The 19,984-nt window shown below is 44.1% G+C and overlaps 1 protein-coding gene across 1 annotated transcript; it reads left to right on the top strand.

Annotated features, from left to right (window-relative positions):
• Positions 1-1,233: 1,233 nt before the first annotated feature.
• ZC3HAV1L (zinc finger CCCH-type containing, antiviral 1 like) lies at positions 1,234-9,607 on the top strand. Its single transcript, XM_021692973.2, has 4 exons — positions 1,234-1,625; positions 2,599-2,734; positions 6,890-7,148; positions 9,143-9,607. Exons 1-4 carry the CDS (start codon positions 1,252-1,254, stop codon positions 9,274-9,276), a joined length of 903 nt encoding a protein of 300 aa, XP_021548648.1. The 5' UTR covers positions 1,234-1,251; the 3' UTR covers positions 9,277-9,607.
• The last annotated feature ends 10,377 nt before the right edge of the window (positions 9,608-19,984 follow it).

Raw genomic sequence — 19,984 nt, 5'->3', positions numbered from 1 at the left:
AGTATGGCCAGGCACTGTTTCTTAAATCTGGGGACAGAGCAATGAACAAGACAAACCAGGTTCCTGCCTTTACTGCTTGAATTCTACAAATACATAAATAAAGAAGAAGGAAAACTATCAGTGGCAAGTTCCATGTAGAGACTGGCAAACTACTTTCATTGGGAGGTCCAGAGAGGTCTTGCTGAAGAGAAGACATTTAAGCTGAGATGAAAGACAGAAGGGAGACATCTAGAGCAGGGGGAAACACTCTGGGCAGAGGGATCCTGCCACTCCCAGCTGAAATTCCTTCAATGGCTTCCCAACGTCTTCAGTCAGCACGGAAGCTCAAATTTCTAAGCGTGGGGGAGAAGATTTCGCACCTGGCCAGTCAGTCGCCTTCCTCTTTAGCTTCTTTATGTTACATGACATCAACTCACTTCATCCTCAACCACCCTGTAAGACAGCTGCTTGAGTTCCTCCATTGGGTCTCACGTGCCTTTGTACCCTGTCGCTGCATTAGCAGGGGCTCAAAAGCTGTCCACGAAATGAGCAAGGTGTTGGGCAGAAAGGTTGGCTGCTTAGTAAACAGGTCTAGACTGGTGTGGTCCAACAGAAATAAAGTGAGCCCCATAGGTAATTTAACATTTTCTCATAGCTACATTAGGAAAGTAAAAGAAACAGATGAAATTGTAAGGACATTTTATTTAAATATCAATTGAGCATGATTAACGAAGTTATTCATGAGATCGTTTGCATTCTAAATCTTCGAAATCCAGGGTGTGTATCTCACGCTTACGTCGCATCTCAGGTCGAACTGGTCAACATTCCAAGGCCTCGACAGCCACATGCGGCTCGAGGACCTGAGTCTTTCCCTATGCTAGGGCCGTCCAGCCGCGCCCCTTCTACCTCGTAACCTGTTTCATCTTTGCAGTCCTTACGGGCACCCCGGATTCTCTCATTTGCTGGCGTGTCACGACTCCCCCCCACTATCCAAGGCTCTGCCGGCAACGCTCCCCACCCCCACCCCCGCCCCTGACCCGCGGCCCGGCACAGAGCAGGCGCTCGGTGACTACAGTCCCCGCCCGGGCCGCGCCCGGGGCTGCCCCGCAGGCCCCCGGGCCCCCCTCCGGCGCCGCCGCAGCGCGCCCTGCCCCACCCCCCCACCCCCTCCCCCGCCCCCGCCCCCGGCCCGGCCCGGGAGCTCGGGGCCCGAGTCGTGGACGTGACTGGGAGGAGTCTGCCCGCCTCAGGTTTCCGTGCTCGGCCGCGGCCATGGCGGAGCCCACGGTGTGCTCCTTCCTCACCAAGGTGCTGTGCGCCAACGGCGGCCGCATGTTCCTGCAGGACCTGCGCGGCAACGTGGAGCTGTCGGAGGCCCGGCTCCGGGACGTGCTGCGCCAAGCCGGGCCCGACCGCTTCCTGCTGCAGGAGGTGGAGACGAGGGAGGGCCTCTGGGACGCCGAGGCCGAGGTGGCGGCCGGCGCGGGCGGCGGCGGCGGCGGCGGCGGCCCCTGCGCCTGGCGGGTGGTGGCCGTGTCCTCCGCGCGCCTCTGCGCCCGCTACCAGCGCGGCGACTGCCAGGCCTGCGACCAGCTGCACCTCTGCCGCCGCCACATGCTGGGCAAGTGTCCGAACCGCGACTGCTGGTGAGGCGGGCGGCGGGGGCGGCGGCGGGGCGCTCACCGCGCGAGGGGCCGCGGGCCTGACGCGTCCGGCGGGGAGCGGGACCCCGGAGAAATGAGAAAAGGGATCGTTCGTCCGGGGCTGCACCCTCCCCTGCCCCCCGCCCCCGACCCCGAGGGCGGCAGGGAAGCCTCGCGAAGGGGCCCCGGGGGTCCTCCCGGCGAGGCCTCCCCTGAGCTCCCGGCTCCGGTGCGGAATGAGGCCCGAAGTCGTCTGTCGCAATCTAGATTTCTTAAGTACTGCTCGCCCTCGAATTTCAGCCCCTGCCTGCAGGATCCTCCACAACACGGCCCGGGGGAATCAGGATTGGGACTTCGGAGTTCGTTTACCCCAGTGGTCCTACTGGGGGCTTATTGCGGACCCACGAGGTCCACGGACCCTTTATTGAGAGTGCCCTTTCTTTCCACGTAACCGCAAAGTTTTACCGAAGTGAGTCTGTGCGCTCCAGGGTTAGAAAGCCTGATCTAGAAGGATCCCCCAGGAAACTGAGGGCTGGATGATTTGGGCGAGGTGTTTTAAGGCCGCCTCCTGTCTCTGTCTTCCTTGGTTTGCTCAAGCTCCCCAAAGCGGGGGTGGGGGCACACTTTCCTCCTAACCTTGGTGGACTGTGGGGGTGGGCAGCTGTTTGGGGTGGAGAAGGCAAACGCACTCACCTTCAGAACAACAGATGGCATCCTCGGCAAGGCGGGTGACTGGGGGAGGGGGTACCTTTGGCTTTAAAACATCCCGATTTAAAATGAAAATGACCTTGGGAGAAGAGTTGCTTCAACTCAGCTGTCTTATCATCAGTGCTTACTCATTAGGCTGTATTATCTATGGGGTTCATGGAAACTTGTTTAACTTCACATGTGAGTTGAAAGCCACCGGAAGCAAGGGATTTGGCGGTCGGCCCCTTCTTCATCTGGACCTCTGATCCAGAGCTCTGTGTTCTCCTAGGTCAACCTGCACCCTTTCCCATGACATCCACACACCTGTCAACATCCAAGTACTGAAAAACCATGGGCTTTTTGGCCTCAATGAGGCCCAGCTTCGGATCCTGCTTTTACAGAATGACCCGTGCCTTTTACCAGAGGTGAGTTACCAAGAGTTCACTGTCATATTGTCTGCACGATGAAAGTACTCACGGGAGGACATCAAGAAGTCTGCTTACAGAGGGCAGCAGGTATTTAGGTGGAGGTAATGGTGCAGGGCTGACCTCTATGGGATCTCTGTGATTTTACCAGGCTTTGATACACAGGGAGTGATGGACATGTGTGGTAAAGAAATGATGGTAATAGCTCTTAGTTTTTTGATTGTTTGCTTGAATGCTGAGCCATTCATATACCTTAGCTCATTAATAACCCCATTTTACAGGTGAGGAAACTGAGGCTCAGATACATTAACTTGCCCAAGGTCACATAGTCCATGGCAGATTTGAATTTAGGTCTGTCTGTGAAGACTGTGTTTTGTGAATTGCCTGTTTATGCTTTTGCCTATGTTGAGGCATTTGTCTTTTTCTATTAATTTATAAGATGTCTTTAATGATACCAGTCCCTTTTGTGGTCACATTTGTTGTAAGTATTTCCCCCCATTAACTTTTTTTGGGCTTTAGACATTAACTTGAATTGGTTTTGAAATGATTTAGTTCCAGATGCTTAACAAGTGTCTATTAGAATTGTTATCCTGGTGAAATTAGCATGTTTGTATCTGTTTAGCTATACAAGAAGAATTTTTTTTAAAGATTTATTTATTTATTTTAGAGAGAGAGCAAGGGGATGGGCAGATGGGGAGGGAGAGAGAATCTCAGGCAGACTCTGCACTGAGCCCGAAGCCCAACACGGGGCTCGATCTCACGACCCTGAGATCAGGACTTGAGCCAAAACCAAGAGTCAGATGCTCAACCGACTGAGCCACCCAGGCGCCCCTACGTGAAGAATTTTTAAAAACAAAATAGTTGTGTAGGACTGATGAATTACAGACCTGTACCCCTGAAACAAATAATACATTGTATGTTAATAAAAAAAAAAAAAAGAATCCTAAAAAAAAATAGTTGGAATCCCAAAAGAAAATATTACGAGAGCCCACCGGTTGAAAGTAGAATTTTCTACTCTAGCACAATGATGCTATCATAGACATCGAGCTGCCAGAAGAGGGGTGGGAAGAAGGGAGGATGTTGCGAGAATCGAGGGTAGTTTGTGACTGTGGTCCCCTGTTAATGCTAAGGCATTTCAGGCCCTGGAAGGGAAGGGAGTCACAAGGCTGGAGGAATGAGCTGGAGCCTTTGGTTCAGAGGGCAGAGGCGGCCCTCCAGGCAGCAGAATCTGTATGCAGAAGGCGGCACTGGAGTCAGGCTGAAGAGCCAAGAGGTTTATTCTTGACATCCATCTCTTTTCTCATTTCTTCAGGCTTTGAGGCCAGGCTTGGTCAGTTATGGTTATAATAAGCCAGATACATTCCAACCATGTTGCCAAAAGGACTCCAAGCAGCACCTGGAGCAGGTTATTGGCAGGAAGGGAGAGGAGAAAGGCAGCAGCTGGATCCAGTCCTTCCTCTGTCAGAGAGAAGGGGCAGTGACACTCCTATAGTAGTTACCTTTTAGTTTTTTTTGTTTTGTTTTTTTAATTTTTTTTTAAAGATTTTTTAAAATTTATTCACTTGTTAGAGAGAGAGAGAGAGAGCACAAGCAGAGGGAGAAGCAGGCTCCTTGCTGAGCAAGGAGCCCGATGCGGGACTCGATCCCAGGCCCCGGGGATCATGACCTGAGCCGAAGGCAGACGCTTAACCAACTGAGCCACCCAGGCGTCCCTACCTTTTAGTTTTTTTTTTTTTTTTAAAGATTTTATTTATTTATTTATTTGATAGAGAGAGTGAGAGAGCACAAGCAGGGGGAACAGTAGAGGGAGAGGGAGAGGGAGAAGCAGGCTCCCCGCCAAGCAGGGAGCTCGATGCGGGGCTCGATCCCAGGACCCTGGGATCATGACCTGAGCCGAAGGCAGACGCTTAACCATCTGAGCCACCCAGGCGCCCCCCTACCTTTTAGTTTTTATGGTATCGTTTGACATACGGAAGTTTGACATCGTTACATTGTTTAACTTACTGAACCCTTTTCCTTATGGCTTCTCCCTACTGTCCTGGGTCCAGCCTCATCTTGTCATGTCAGACTACTGCAGTTTTGTGAGCAGCCAGTGGGTTGTCTGCACTTACGGCAGGAGCCCACCCCAGTCCTGTCACCCAGGACGGGAGGTGTGTATCATGTGGCACACAGCGTGGCCACTTAGGTAGCAGGGACCATAGACAAGCACAGTGAATGAGGCAGGAATGGTGCCTCACATCTCTTGTATGAAAATGCCCCATGACCCCTTTCCATCACTCTCCGAAAGACACAGTACATAATACAGATATACCACTTAATAAAAAGACAATAGGGACAAACATTGTGATCTTGTGATTTATAATGAGAAATATATTTGGTCTTCATCCCCATTCCTGAAAGAGCTCCTCAAACCCTTGGAATTTCCTAAATGAGAGCTATAAAGCTTTCTGTTGTTAAGTTTACGGTGATTTTTGGAAGGCCCCTAGGTAACCTAAGGATGAGAGCTAGTTGTCAGGAGAACCAGTCTTGTGATTTAGACAGTTGTAACTTTTACCCCTCTGCCCCCCACTCTCCCACCTCCTGGGAGAGCAGAGGGGCTGGGGATTGAGTTCATTCACCAGTGGCCAGTGTGGTTTAACCGATCATGCCTATGTTAAGAAGCCTCCATAAAAACCCAAAAGGACAGACTTTCAGAGAGCTTCTAGGTTGGTGAGCACGTGGAGGTGCTGGGAGAGTGGGACCTCAGGAGAGGGCATGGAAGCTCCACACGTTCCCCCCCACCCCATACCTTCCTCTGTGTATCTCTTCCATCTGCATGTTCCTGAGTTATATCCTTTTATAATAAACTGTTCATCTAGTAAGTAAACTGTTTCTCTGAGTTCTGTGAGCTATTCTAGCACATTAATCTAGCCCGAGGAGGAGGTGGTGAGAAACTTCATAGCAGTTCAGCCAGCATGGACCCGCTATGAGCATCTGAAGTGCGGGCCGCCTGGTGGGCCTGAGCCCTTAACCTGTGGGATCTGATGTTATCTCCAGGTAGACAGTATTAGGATTGAGTTAAAATTTGTGGGACACCTGGTCGTTGTCCGCTGAGAATTACTTGGAGGTGTTGAAAGAAACACACCTTGGAAATATGTACAATGTGATGCTGATACATTTGAAAACTTCAATGAAGGGCGCCTGGGTGGCTCAGTCGGTTAAGCATCTGCCTTCAGCTCAAGTCATGATCCTGGGGTCCTGGGACCGAGTCCCATGTCGGGCTCCCTGTTCTGCAGGGAGCCTGCTTCTGCCTCTGCCTCTGCCCCACTCTCTCTCTCTCTCTCTCATGAATAAATAAATAAAATCTTAAAAAAAAAAAAAAGAAAAATGAAAACTTCAAAGAAATGGCCACATTTCTAGAAAAAATATAGCTCATCAAAACTGATTCAAGGGACACCTGGCTGGCTCGGGGGGTAAAGCGTCTGCCTTTGGCTCAGGTCATGATCCCAGGATCGAGTCCCACATCGGGCTCCTTGCTCAGTGGGGAGCCTGCTTCTCCCTCTCCCTCTGCTGCTCCCCCTGCTTGTGTGCGCTCTCTCTCTCTCTCTCACAGACAAATAAATAAATAAAATATTAAAAAAACAAAAACAAAAACAAACTGATTCAAGAAAAAGTAGAAAGCCAGAATAGTCTTCATTTTTGAATGACAAAAGCATTAAGATGAAAATTTTAAAACACCATAAAACTAGAGTATTAGTTAAAAAGTCTTCTACTAGAAAACATTAGGCTCATATAGTTTTATTGTTGAGCTTGATCAAATCTTTAAGGAACAGATAATTTTGATTTGGGGACTAGGTCTAGGATCTCTTTTTCTTGATCTCCTGTGCATTCTTAAACCTGTATCATACTGTTTAATTAAAGTAGTTTATATTTTAATATACAATGGTATAAGTCTCTGTGCCCATTACACTTCTTTTTCAAAAATTATTTTTTGGGGTGCCTGGTTGACTCAGTGGGTGGAGCACGCGACTCTTAGTCTCAGGGTTGTGAGTTTGAGCCCCACATTGGGTGTAAAGATTACTTAAAAATAAAAGCTTAATTTTTTTTCTTCAATCAATTGCTTTAAAAATTATAGTGAAAACAAACGTGTTAAGTGTTGCTTCATTTCTGGACCAGGTCTGTTTGCTGTACAACAAAGGTGAAGCACTATATGGCTACTGCAACCTCAAGGATAAATGCAACAAGTTCCATGTGTGCAAATCCTTTGTCAGAGGGGAATGCAGGCTTCAGAAATGCAAACGGTCCCATCAGCTCATTCATGCTACAGCCTTGAAGCTGCTGCAGGACCAAGGACTGAATATTCCAAGTGTCGTTAATTTTCAGATCATCTCTACCTACAAGCACATGAAGCTGCACAAGATGCTCGAAAATCAAGGTGGGAATATCAGAGGGAGGCAGGGCACTAGTATATGTAGTTTGGGCCAGGAAGTCTGGGGGAGAGCACCTCATACGGTAAGTTTTGCTCTGTTTTTGGGGAAACTTAGAACCGCCAACATTTTATGATGTAAAACTGTGGTTCTAACCAAAGGAGGGAAGGGATGGAGTTTATTTCCAGCACTGTCAGCCAACAATCTGCCCAGGGGTTTGAACAGTGTCCCTCCTTGCTAAGCTGGGGGCTAGGAACTAGGTACAACCGTCCTCACAGCTTTGTTAGGAAGAAGGAGGAGGGAGGTGGGCCAGTGGGCAAGAAAGGGAAGGAAAACATAGGAATGGCTTCCTTTTATTAAATTTGAATTAAAGTGTTTTCTTCTTTCTTTTTCTTGAGGTAATTAACATATAGCATTATGTAAGTTTCAGATGCACAACATGATTCAGTATTTGTGTGCATTGCAAAATGATCATAATAAGTCGAGCTAACGTCTGTCATCATACATAGTTACAAAGTTTTTCTTGTAATAACTTATTTTTTTTTAAGATTTTATTTATTTATTTGACAAAGAGAGACACAACGAGAGCAGGAACACAAGCAGGGGGAGTAGGAGAGGGAGAAGCAGGCTTCCTGCTGAGCAAGGAGCCTGATGTGGGGCTCGATCCCAGGACCTTGGGATCATGACCTGAGCCAAAGGCAGATGCTTAACAACTGAGCCACCCAGGTGCCCCTTTTAATAACTTTTAAAAAAGTATTTTCTTTTGGGGCACCTGGGTGGTGCAGTTGGTTAAGCGTCTGGTTTTGACTCAGGTCATGATCTCAGGGTCATGGATCCAGCCTGCATGAGGCTCCGCACTCAGCAGAGGGTCTGCTTGGGATTCTCTCTCCCTCTGCCCCTCCTGCTCATGCTCACTCTCTCTCTGAAATAAATAAATAAATCTTTAACAAAAAGAAAGTATTTTCTTTTTCAGTTGTTAAGAAATTTTAACCATATGACAGAAAAAATTGGAAAATAGAGAGGAGAGATATAAATTGCATATGATTCCACTCATTCTACCCATAATCATTAGTACCATTTAACTGCAGGCCCTTCCCTCCTGTTACGCTACAAATACTAGTCCAGTTGTGGTCATAGTATGCATTAGTTCCTAAATTTTCACTTTATACAACATCATAAACATCTTCCCATATTGCTGCAGTCTCTCATTTTTTAAGGTCTGCAAAGTGTGGTCTGGTGTACTTTTAATTATAGTGCATTCAGGTTGCTTACCCTATTAGATTTGCTTATAGCTGAAAATCAGTGGGAGTTAGGCTCAGGAAAATTATTGATGGGAAAACCAAATCAGCAAAACCAGAGTCTCCAAGCTTTCAATACGGAGTTTTCTTTTGCTTTTTTTTTTTTTTAAAGATGTTATTTATTTATTTGACAGAGAGAGAGCACAAGCAGGGGGAGCGGCAGACAGAGGGAGAGGGAGAAGCAGGCTTCCTGCTGAGCGGGGAGCATGTCGTGGGGCTCGATCCCAGGACCCTGGGATCATGACCTGAGCCGAAGGCAGACGCTGAACCAACTAAGCCACCCAGGCGCCCCTGGTTACAGAGTTTTCTTATGTTGGGATGGTAGAGCTGACCTCCTGCGCGGGTGGTTTGGAGGTAGTATCAGAGGCTGTCTGGGGGACCCCAGATGGTGGCAGGGGTCTTCTACTCTATACTAGTACAGGGCCTGTCGTTACCTTCATCTGGTCTTGTTTAGTGGGTCTCTTCCAACTGAAGTCTCTCTTAACTGAAGTCACTGAAATAGTGACTTTCTGCTGTGTGTGTGTGTGTGTGTGTGTGTTTACGTGTGTAAAATAAATCCAGAAGACACACACTCTCCAAATCCGTAGTGCTGGGACTTCTGTCTGAGATCTGATTTGCAGGCTGATGCTCCTGACATAAAATGAAATTGAGAGCAATAAAAGGGGTGTCTCAGGAAAGCTCATCTCTCTCTTCTTTCTTTTTAGATAATTCAGCTTCTGCTCAGTGTTCCCAGGGCCCCGAGAAACCAGGAGTACACGTGGCTGGTGCTGCCGAGGCCAGTCCTGTGGCTTCCATGCCTGCTCAGTCAGCCAAGAAGCCACACGCAGCTAAACCGTAAAGGACGTCCATGAAATAAGATGCTTGTCCAGTTGGAACGTCCGAAAACAAAGCTTCTGTTGAGCTTTATTTGTAAGTTCCTTCATGTAATCACTTATCAGTAGCGGTCATAGTAATACCTACCTCACACATTGTTGTAAAAATTAAAGAAGACAGAGAAGGGGAGCACATCAGGTTGGGAGGATAACATTGGGGATGGGTGGTTGGGGATGTGGTGGGACATTGAGCAGGCAGAGAGGGGAGAGCGTGAGTATGGTTGGGGTCAGTCCAGGGCAAACTCTGAAGATGGCGGGTTCTGCCTGTAATCCCTGACCTCTCCCCCAGGCTGACGGGAGCTCCGAGAGGCGCAGGTTTGGGCTGACTTGCTCTGTGACCCAGCCAGTGTTTTTCTACACGGTTTACATAGTGGTCGTCAGAAACTATGGACACTTTGTACTCTTATTTTTTCTTCATGTTTCATAAGCATCCTTCCCTATTCACATTTTATCATGTATAATCATTTTTATGCACAGATACGCTAACATATAATTATTTACTTAACGACTTCCCTTATTCTGGATATTTCAGTTCTTTCTAACAAATTTTGAATAGAACTCTTTTCTTAAAATCCTCACAATATTGAATTTTTAAATTTCTTCTTTTGCTTAGCTTGTCGGTGCTAAATGATACTGTTTTTTGATTTGCATTTCTTTAAATATATGCAAGTGAATATTTTTCTGTGTGTGTGCTTTCTGTATGTTTGTGTGTGTGTGTATGTGTGTGTGCATTTTGTGCCTGCCCTCCTAGGGCCCTTCTCCATGCTGATGTGGGATGGCCTGTAATTAGGTTACTTAATTTTCATAAAAGGATATCAATCGTACCATGCTCATATGATATCCAACTCTCATGGATCCATCCTCAGCCAGTACCACAGAGTTTATAACTGTCGAGTGCTCACCAAAGATTTCTACCTCACTGTGTCTACTCTGCATTTCTTATTAAATTTTTCGCCAAAGCCCCCATTGCTATAGGGTCGTTCATCCATTCCTCAAAGTTGTATCCATTCTTTCTGTGGATCTGGAGGGACCATCAGAAACCTATATACCTTGTCTGTTTTGTGTTGACTTTCCTCCCTTCTCCTGTCCCCACCACCTGGCTTTCTTCATCCAGTTACACTTAGATGTTTGGTTTTTTGTTTTCATCAGAGGGTACCACAGAGAAGCTGCGTTATGATATCTTTTTCTGTGTTTGCTTTTCTGATATCCCCAAATGTTGATGTGTAAAGTCTTGTTGTTTTTTAAATTTTAACTTTCCTGCAATAACACAATATTTGAGAAATAGGGACAAGGGAGTGAGTTTTTCATAAAGCTGAATTAAGTTAGTGTATAACCATGTTTTATCCTGAAATGCTGTCTTCTCTATGGGGGGGAGGTGTGCCAAAATATCCTTTTCAAAGGGAGAAATTGCTGTGTTTTCTCCTAATGGACAGGAAGAGTCATGCTGCTTCGGTGAATCTTTTCACTTTGGTTGTCCACAACAGTACTTCTGAAAGCCCTTATGTTCTGCATACCTGGTTTCCTTTTTCCTAGTTCTGATTTCTCCTGGTGCTGATTTTTTAAAAAAAAATTATTTTTACATTTTATTATTATTTACATTTTTATCCTTTTACTATGTGTATTTTTGCTGTAAGCCATCTTACATTCTTAATGGGAACAGTGTAGGGTACACATGTATATCCTGGACATTAAGAGACTTGGTAGACTTTTACAAAATTGTGTTATTTTCATATATCTTCTAAGTATGCTTTTATATGCATCAAAATGACCCTCTGTAATCTTTGTTGCAATATTTTATTCAATTCTATAATATTCCATTTAAAGCTTAGTTCTGTTAGAATCCATTCTGTAAAGATATTTTATATAATCCTACTTGACCCTCAGTTTCATCTCATGATTAGAATTGGAGGTGAGTTTTCTTTGGTCATTTATCAAGGCTTTCAGGGGAAGCTGCACATCTATTAGGCTCCGCAAATCCAACATATCCTCAGTGAAATGATGAACTTTCCTATAGACTTGTTCCTCCTTTGGTTTCTTTATTTTGGAGTGTCACCTCCTACTGACTTAAAACGAAACCCTGCAAATTGCCCCATCCTCTTCTTTCTCCTGATTCCTAGTGTCAAACTCATTACCTAGTGTTGGAGATTAGTTTCCCTTCAGAAATCTCAAATTTGTATCCTTCTCTGCCCCTTTCCATCCCGGATACACTGCCTTCTTTCTAATCCTCTTCACCTCTTGCGTGAATTGCACAGATGGAGGATTCACTGGTTTTCCAGTCCTGTCTCGTGAGAGTATTTTTTATAGGAGGTTCTGGGTGGCCCCTGCTCTCCTTCAGTGATGGCAGGCCCGTTTTAAATTTTTTGTAAAGGAGGCTTTTTATGGATTTCATCGATCTCCTTACCACCCTGTACCCCCCTGCCTTCCTTCCTGTGTCTGGTTGATCTTTTGAAATGCAGACGTAATCACATTGCTTTGGTCTGCTGTAACCTTCATTGGTACCCATAATGCAAGGTAGGACTCATAAATTCAGGTGCCTTCTTGGATGAGATAGGGGAGCTAAGTGGATGATGTGAGCTGGATGTAGGAGAAACGGGGGGAGAAAGGAAGTGTCATAGAAAGTTGTCCCATCTGAGTGAGGCACCTACCTTTTGTGCCCATGTAGGGATGTGGGCCCATTTTGTTATGTTCTCCAGTTAGTCGAAAGAAGCCAGATCTAGATTTTATGATAAAATTTCAGATTTTTAAATACTGGCTTTTTGACTGAGTTTTAAAAATGCAGACCAATGTTGTGTGTACTGACCTATTTGCAATTTTTGGAATGTGCCATTTTATTTTATGATTCTCTGTGCTTGTAAATGATGTTCCCATTAAGTGCTACTCCTTCCCTCTTCCTGCCTCAAAACCTGGCAAAATCAGATTCTTTAAAATGCTAGGCTAATCTTTTCTGACCCCAAGAAGGGCGGTTCTCTTGGTGTTCTCAAAGTTCTCGCATAGCACTTAATTTGCCATGCTTTCTGCTTTTAATCCCTAACTTTGAGCAAAAACAAAACCATTATTTCTTCTTTTTGGACAAGTCTCCAAAAAAGAAGAATTTTTTGTCATATAACGAATCAAACTCTGTGTTTGAATCCATGGAATCAGTATCATATTGGTCTTCATTGTTCTTTTTTCTCCCCATATATATTTTTCATTTTCAAAAAGTCTTTTTCCCTTAAAGAGTGTGTTATTTAAGGTAAACATCTTTTTGGTGCTTCAGTTTGAATCATCTAGGTCTAAAATTAACTGTTTAAGACTTATGCTCATGATACTAATCTTTCCATCAAGGAATTAAGTCTCTTCATTGCTGATGGGTTCCTTGATTTCTTTCATTATAATCTGTTCTTATTTTTGTCTAGCCTTATATATGTCTTATTACATTGATTTTTTTTTCTTGGCTACACACATCTGTATTGCTATCCATATGGGAATCTCCATCTTTAGAATGCTATTGATTTTTAAAATATTCATCTTTTGTTGAATTACCTTTGTCCTAACAGTGTTAGAAGGTCTCTTTGTTTCTTCTAAATATAAAATCATAGCTGCAAAAAGATTTGCCTTTTCTTATGTATTTCTGTTTTGTTTTGTGTTAAATAAAACGGTGGTGAAAAGATATTTTTTATGTTTCTCCATTAAATATGAAGTAATTGTTGGTTTTAAACAAATGTTCTCTATTTAATAAGGGAAATTACATTTATTCTTTGTTAGAAGCTTTTAGTAAGAATTGGTATCTTTTGCATAATCATGTAATTTTTATCACTTAAATCACCTAATATGATTATATTACTGGTTTTACTATATTAAAACATTCTTAAATTCTGAGTAACTCTACTTGATTATGGCATATGCTCTTTCAATGTATTGCTTTTCCCCTTTTTGGTCATTTTTATAATTATATACATCTATACATTCATAAATAAAATTCATTTATATTTTATATGTGTATGTAATTTCCTTTTTATTTGTATTGCTATATGCTCAAAGTATACATTTTATTCTAAGTCCTGTTCTGAGTTTTGCAAATTGATTTATAATGTCATTATTATTTTAAATTTTTTTCTAGCTTTATTGAGGTATTATTTGACATAAAACATTGTATAAACTTAAGGCCTATAAGGTGATGATTTGATACATGTATATCATGTGAAATGATTATCACAATAAGTTTAGTTAGCACATCCATCACCTCACATTCATTTTTATTTTTTTATTTTTTATTTTTTAAAGATTTTATTTATTTGACAGTGAGATAGAGAGCACAAGCAGGGGGAGGGGCAGAGGGAGAGGGAGAAGCAGGCTCCCCGCTGAGCAGGGAGCCCGACGTGGGGCTCGATCCCAGGACCCTGAGATCATGACCTGAGCCGAAGGCAGACGCTTAACCAACGGAGCCACCCAGGCACTCTGAGTAATACATTACTTTAAAAATAAAAATGAGGGACGCCTGGGTGGCTCCGTTGGTTAAGAAGCTGCCTTCAACTCAGGTCATGATCCCAGGGCCCTGGGATCGAGCCCCACGTCGGGCTCCCTGCTCAGCGGGGAGCCTGCTTCTCCCTCTCCCTCTGCCCCTACCCCCGCTTGTGCTCTCTCTCTCTCAAATAAATAAATAAAATCTTAAAAAAAAATAACGTATTACTATATCCTTGAATTTCTCTATTCTTATTTAGGAATATTTTTCGAAAAGATGTTTTTGGAAAATACAATAACATATCATTGTGGAAATTTGGGAGAATACAGGAATGTATTCAGAAGTACTAGTAATTCCCCATAATACCATTGTGTAGTACTGTTCTGAGTTCGTTAGACATACTTACCTTGTTTAGTCATCAAAACAGAGGTGAGTTAAATCAGTACTGTCCTGACCTACACAAGAGGGGACCCTGCCGGGGGCCTCTGCTTTAAAAGGTTTTCTCTGCTCATGCTTTACACCAGTCAGACCCCAGGGAGATGCTTCTCCGAGTCTCTTATTCTACGCCCTCAACGCAAAACGTGATTGCTTCTGAACCCTGTGCAAGTCTGTGGGTTGAACCATTGTCATCATCGGAAACATACAGTTTTGGACTTTGTGGAGGGCTTCTGTGGTGGAAACGTGGGTAAGCAAAAACAAATTAACTTGTCAAGGCCTGTCTTTCAGAGAGTGTGGACACAATAGATTCTTACAAAATGAAATATCTTCCCCAGTGGTTTCCAGTGTCCGTTTTCCCTCCTCTTTGTCTTCTAAGCAGTAGCTCTGGGGGTACCCACAAATTGTACAGTATTTGCTGCAAGTACACATGGCAGTGGGGGGACATTTTTGCACTATTAAACAATTCATATTACTCTTCAGTATTTATATATAAGCAGTTTTCCATGTACCATGTGAGAGGCAGAATTCAATTCCTTCCATTAGCAAGTATGTGCACATCGAATGTGGTATTGGACATATGGTTTTATGCCTTGTACAAAAATATTCTTGATTTAATTACATTTTCAAAAAATTAAATGAGGAGTTAGATTCAGCTCAGAACGTAGAAAATCACAAGAAAGGGGTGCCTGGGTGGCTCAGTCGTTAAGCATCTGCCTTCGGCTCAGGTCATGATCCCAGGGTCCTGGGATCGAGCCCTGCATCGGGCTCCCCGCTCCGCGGGAAGCCTGCTTCTCCCTCTCCCACTCCCCCTGCTTGTGTTCCCTCTCTCGCTGTGTCTCTGTCTGTCAAATAAATAAAATCTTAAAAAAAGAAAAGAAAAAAAGAAAATCACAAGAAAAACCAGATAACCTATAAAATTGTAACTTTTCGTGAGCCCATAAGAGACTGGTCATAAGTCCAGCTCGCTGAAATCCAAAGAGTGACAAGGTTCTGTACAGAGAGATGTGACACAGACATGCTTTGACAGAGCGTGGGGGAGACATGGCCCCCTTACAAAGGGGCAGGATGAAGTCAGACACTGTAATTTTAAGACTTCTTAAAGGCCAAATATGGGTTAACATGTCAATTTGTAAAAGTTAATAGCAGAAGAAAAGTCATGCAAGAACAACTAAAACAAATAGACTGCAATGATTAGTAGGTAATCTCCTCCCAACACAGAATTTCTTAGATGAGATGATCTCTATAGTATAGCACTGTTTATGAACACAGCAAAAGATGACATGAAGTAACAATATCCAGCTGGACCAGGGGCCTGAGGGCAGATGCTCTCATGCCCTGCAAGAGGAATGGTATATTGGAAGACAGGTTGGCAATATTGTAGAAGGTCTGAAAAATACGCATGCTCCTTGATCAAATAATTCCAGTTTGAGAAATTTATCATATAAAACAAAACTGTGTATATTTGCTAGGTTCTGGCAAGAAACAGATGTACACTTAAACGGGATAAACGGAGGGAATTTAATGAAGGACTATCTCTGAAGAGGTGGGCAGGATTAAGGGAAACCGACAAAGGTTGGGGGCATAACCCAGGCTAGCAGTGATGGGGACACCGTACCACCCTAAGCATGAAGGTATAAGGTGGAGGGATTACAGGGACCCAGGGAAAGTAACCATATGAGAGAACCTCCCACCAGATGCATTCAAGGTCTTAGGTTCGAGGACACAGCCAACTTGTAGTCTTTTCAGGGTGGGAGCTGGGGCGGAATACATACCCTTGCCTTCCTTTTTTCCATTATCAGATTTCTTGCTGGTGTTCCCCACGACCCCCCTCCCATATTGGCCAAATGCACTGGAAGCCAGAGAGGGAAGGAGCCCGATGAGGCAGGCTTGCAAAGGTCAGCTTCTCGAAGCAAAGAGCATGGTGGAGAAGGGGAGAGGATGAACAGCAGGCTAAAAAAAATATCTAGCACAATGTCTGATGCAGCATTACTTACAAAGGAAATCACCTAATTGTCCAACATTAGGGAATTAGCTGAACAACTTATGATAGGTTTAGATCTTGAAATACAATGCCACCATTAAAAATGATGCTTTGGGAGTAGTATTTATTAAGGTAAAAAGATGTTCATAATATATTGTTGAATGCAACAGAATTTTATGTACAGTCTGATCCCAACTTTTTATCAGCATTATATGTGGGTATATGTGTGCATGCATTTATGCATTTAAAAATGCCTGGAAGAGGGGCGCCTGGGTGGCTCAGTCAGTTAAGTGTCTGCCTTCAACTCGGGTCATGATCCCAGGGTCCTGGGATCGAGCCCCACATCGAGCTCCTTGCTCAGCGGGGAGCCTGCTTCTCCCTCTCCCTCTGCCTACAGCTCCCCCTGCTTGTGCTCTCTCTCTCTGACAAATAAATAAATAAAATCTTTAAAAAAATGCCTGGAAGAGCATATAGTCCAATGTAACAATGCCTCTTTTGGAGAAGTGAGGTTATAGATAATTTTAATATTTATAACTTTGATTCTCTGTATATCCTACCTTTTCTACCATGTGTAATAAAAAATTAAAGTTCTTTTTAGAAAAATGAGAACTATGGCACGATCCCACATTAATTCTGTGAGTTAAGTAGGTGCTATTCTTAACACTGACAAGGAAAATTCCTTAAAAATTCCATTAGAAGCCAATTTCAGTTTTGAATAGAGTTACAAAATTCTTAAATAACATTCCAGCAAAGAATTGAACAATAATAATTATCATGGTATATTCTTAGTGCCAAGTACACTACTGAGTGACTTACCTAATTCCTTAACTTATTTTCATACAACACTATGAAGTAGGTATTCTACTAACATTTCCATTTTTAGGTGAGGAAACCAAAGCTCAGAAAAGTCATGGCCAAAGTTACAAGGTTATTAAAGGGTAAAACAGTATTTACAGTCAGGTCTGAAAAAAAAATAAATAAATAAAGTCAGGTCTGTCTTCATCTAAACCCAGTGTTCCAAACTACACCATGGCTAAATAGAACTTATCTCCAAAAATACAAGACTGGCAGATCACAGGACTCTGAATATATTCATCATGTCAACAGAATGAATATTGAACATCAGAAGATTACTTTCTAGATATTGTAAAGTCATTGTATAATATTTAAAAGACTCTCAGAAGCTAGAAGCAGGTAGATACTTCATTAACTTGGTGTTCTATGTCTTTAAAAACAAGAAAAATCACATTAACTATAAGTTGGTCACTACTTTCATTATTTAGCATGCTTTTAGAGATTATTGTCATTGCTTCAAGATGGCAAAAAGTGGTTGGGAAGAAAAAGATCAAAACCTTACTATAGTCGGGGTGCCTGGGTGGCTCAGTCTTTAAGCGTCTGCCTTTGGCTCAGGTCATGATCCCAGGGTCCTGGGATCGAGCCCCGCATCGGGCTTCCTGCTCCTCGGGGAGCCTGCTTCTCCCTCTCCCACTCCTGCTGCTTGTGTTCCCTCTCTCGCTGTGTCTCTGTCAAATAAATAAATAAAGTCTTTAAAAAAAACCAAACCTTACTATAGTCACCTAATGGAAATTCAATCATTCATTCAGTAAATATTTACTGAGACCCTGCCTTGTGCCAGGCACTGTAACCAGGTATTGACCAAATAGTGGCAAAGGATCCTGAGAGCTAACACTGATGGAGAGCTTGCTATGTGCTAGGCTCTTTTCTAAGTGTTTTATGTATAGCAACTCATTTCATCTTCATACAACTTCATGAGGTAGTTACTATGATCGTTCCATTTTATAGATGAGGACACTGAGGCACAAAGGGGCTAGTATGTCATAGCTGACAAGTGTGGAGCTGTAACACAAATCCAGGTAGTCCTGGCCCAAAAGTCTGAGCGATCAACCATTGTGTAAAAACTCCTCTCTAAACCAGAATAGTGTCTGTCCTCGTGGAGATTCTGGTTTAGTGGCAAAATAGACATGAAACCAAACGCAGAATGAAATATGCAGTTTCAAGTAGTAAGTGCCAAGGAATAAGAGACTAACGGAAGTGACTTCCTAGATGGGAGTGGAGCAGTCAGGGAGGGCTGGCACGGGGAGGAGCCCTATAGATCACAGATGGGTGAAGGACGAGGGGCTGCTGGAGAGAAGCAGGTGCAGAGGCTCTGGGGGCAGCCACTGGAAGGATGGTCCCAGTGGCTCGACTTACCTGCAGGAGTCTTGAGAACCTTTGCACGGCATGCTGAGCAATGGGTTTTATTGGAACGTGATGGGGGAGCTTTCAAAGTTTTGCTCTCATATTTATGGAGTGTTTGTCTTCCCTAGAGATGTTTTATCTGCAGACGTCTCATGTCTTACTCACCTTATGGTTACTCTGCACTGCACGTGGGAGTCGCTCAGACACCTGTGGTCAAGGGTGGTGGTGGCTGCGTCCGATTCTGGTTTGAGTGTCAGGCAGACAGCCCATCACACCCAAACCTTGAAGTTCAAGTTGATGCTCAGAAGGTTAGAGGGACACCATGCGGACGGCGGTTTGAGGTACTTAGGATGATGCCCATTTTACAGATGAGGAAACTCTGGTATAGAAAGTGTGTTTGTCCCAGTCATCCGTGCCACATCCAGGATTTGTGATCAGATCTGCATACCGTGCTACAAATTGGCAGTTTCTAGATTTAGTTTACCACCTGGCAGCCATCACACTTTCTTCCCCATGGCCTCGGGCTGTGCTGCCCAGGATGGTGGCCCCTAGCCACAGGTGGACATTTAAATGGATTAAAATTAAAGAAACGTTAAAAACTCAGCTTCTCTGTTGCACTAGTCACACTTGAAATGCTCAATAGCCATTTGTGGATGGCACAGATGTATGGAACAGTTCCACTGTCTCAGAAAGTTCCATCTTCTGGACACCGCTGGTCCAGAAGCTTCTTAACTTGCCCTTTTAAATGGCAGAGGAGTTCCACACAGAGTTGTCTGGGCAGATAATTTTATCCAGCTTCTCACAATTTTCATCCAGAGCCTATGAAATTCAAATTTTGTGAGCATATTTTATTGTTTGGAGATTGTCATTTCCTAAAGGGCAGAGATTGTGTTTTTCCTCTACTTCTGGGAAGAGTCTTAGTTCACTAAATTTAATAAATGTTTGCTGGTGCCAATTACCGCAGCTTACGAACTCTATGTAAGACCAAGGTAATGTCATATCGGAAGTGACCTTTTCTATTTTCCATGCACTCTCCATTGGTGTGTCATAGTGGATAGTGGAGGAATCTGGCATTTCTGGACAGACTTTGAAGTCTGAGAAGTTCTCTGTCAGCATGAGGGTGGAGAAGTAGAAGCCACACAGCACACCCCTTCTGGGCCTGGCACCAAAGAACTGTGGACAAACTTATGCTCCCCTGAGGTTAAGTTGCTAAGTTAACCTAATTAGCTAATTAGGTTAATTGTTCCTCGGGGAGAAGGGAGGGATGGGGTGAGGGAGGAGGCTGGCTGGGAGCTTATTTTTTGTATTTCTGCTTATTCAACAAGCATTACTTGAGCCCTATGATCTGCCAAGCACTGCGCTAGACACTGGGGAGTAGAGACGAAAACAAGAAGGTCTCTGCTCTTGAAGAACTTAGAGCCATGTGAAGTTTTATTCCGCGTGCTCAGTGGCATGACAGAGGCACCACAGGGACTTAGGGCACAGAGGAAGGGCAGATCACCTCTGGCAGATCACGGAAGGCTTCCTGGAGGAGTGATGCTCTGCCCACGATTGTAAGAGGCTCAAAAGCAGAGATCTCTCCCAGGAAGGGTGTCCATTGAGGGTTTTGAGTGAA

The sequence above is a fragment of the Neomonachus schauinslandi genome, chromosome 12, assembly GCF_002201575.2.
Source record: "Neomonachus schauinslandi chromosome 12, ASM220157v2, whole genome shotgun sequence".
Lineage (NCBI taxonomy): Eukaryota > Metazoa > Chordata > Mammalia > Carnivora > Phocidae > Neomonachus > Neomonachus schauinslandi.
The sequence above is the reverse complement of the archived record's forward strand: the minus strand, read 5'-3'. Positions and strand labels throughout refer to the sequence as shown.

Bases quoted from the DNA above. Each gene is read 5' to 3' on its own strand.
- ZC3HAV1L (XM_021692973.2), top strand. From the start codon at position 1,252: ATGGCGGAGCCCACGGTGTGCTCCTTCCTCACCAAGGTGCTGTGCGCC. The intron at 1,626-2,598 runs GTGAGGCGGGCG...GTGTTCTCCTAG, and splicing joins TGTCCGAACCGCGACTGCTG to GTCAACCTGCACCCTTTCCC. The intron at 2,735-6,889 runs GTGAGTTACCAA...TTTCTGGACCAG, and splicing joins ACCCGTGCCTTTTACCAGAG to GTCTGTTTGCTGTACAACAA.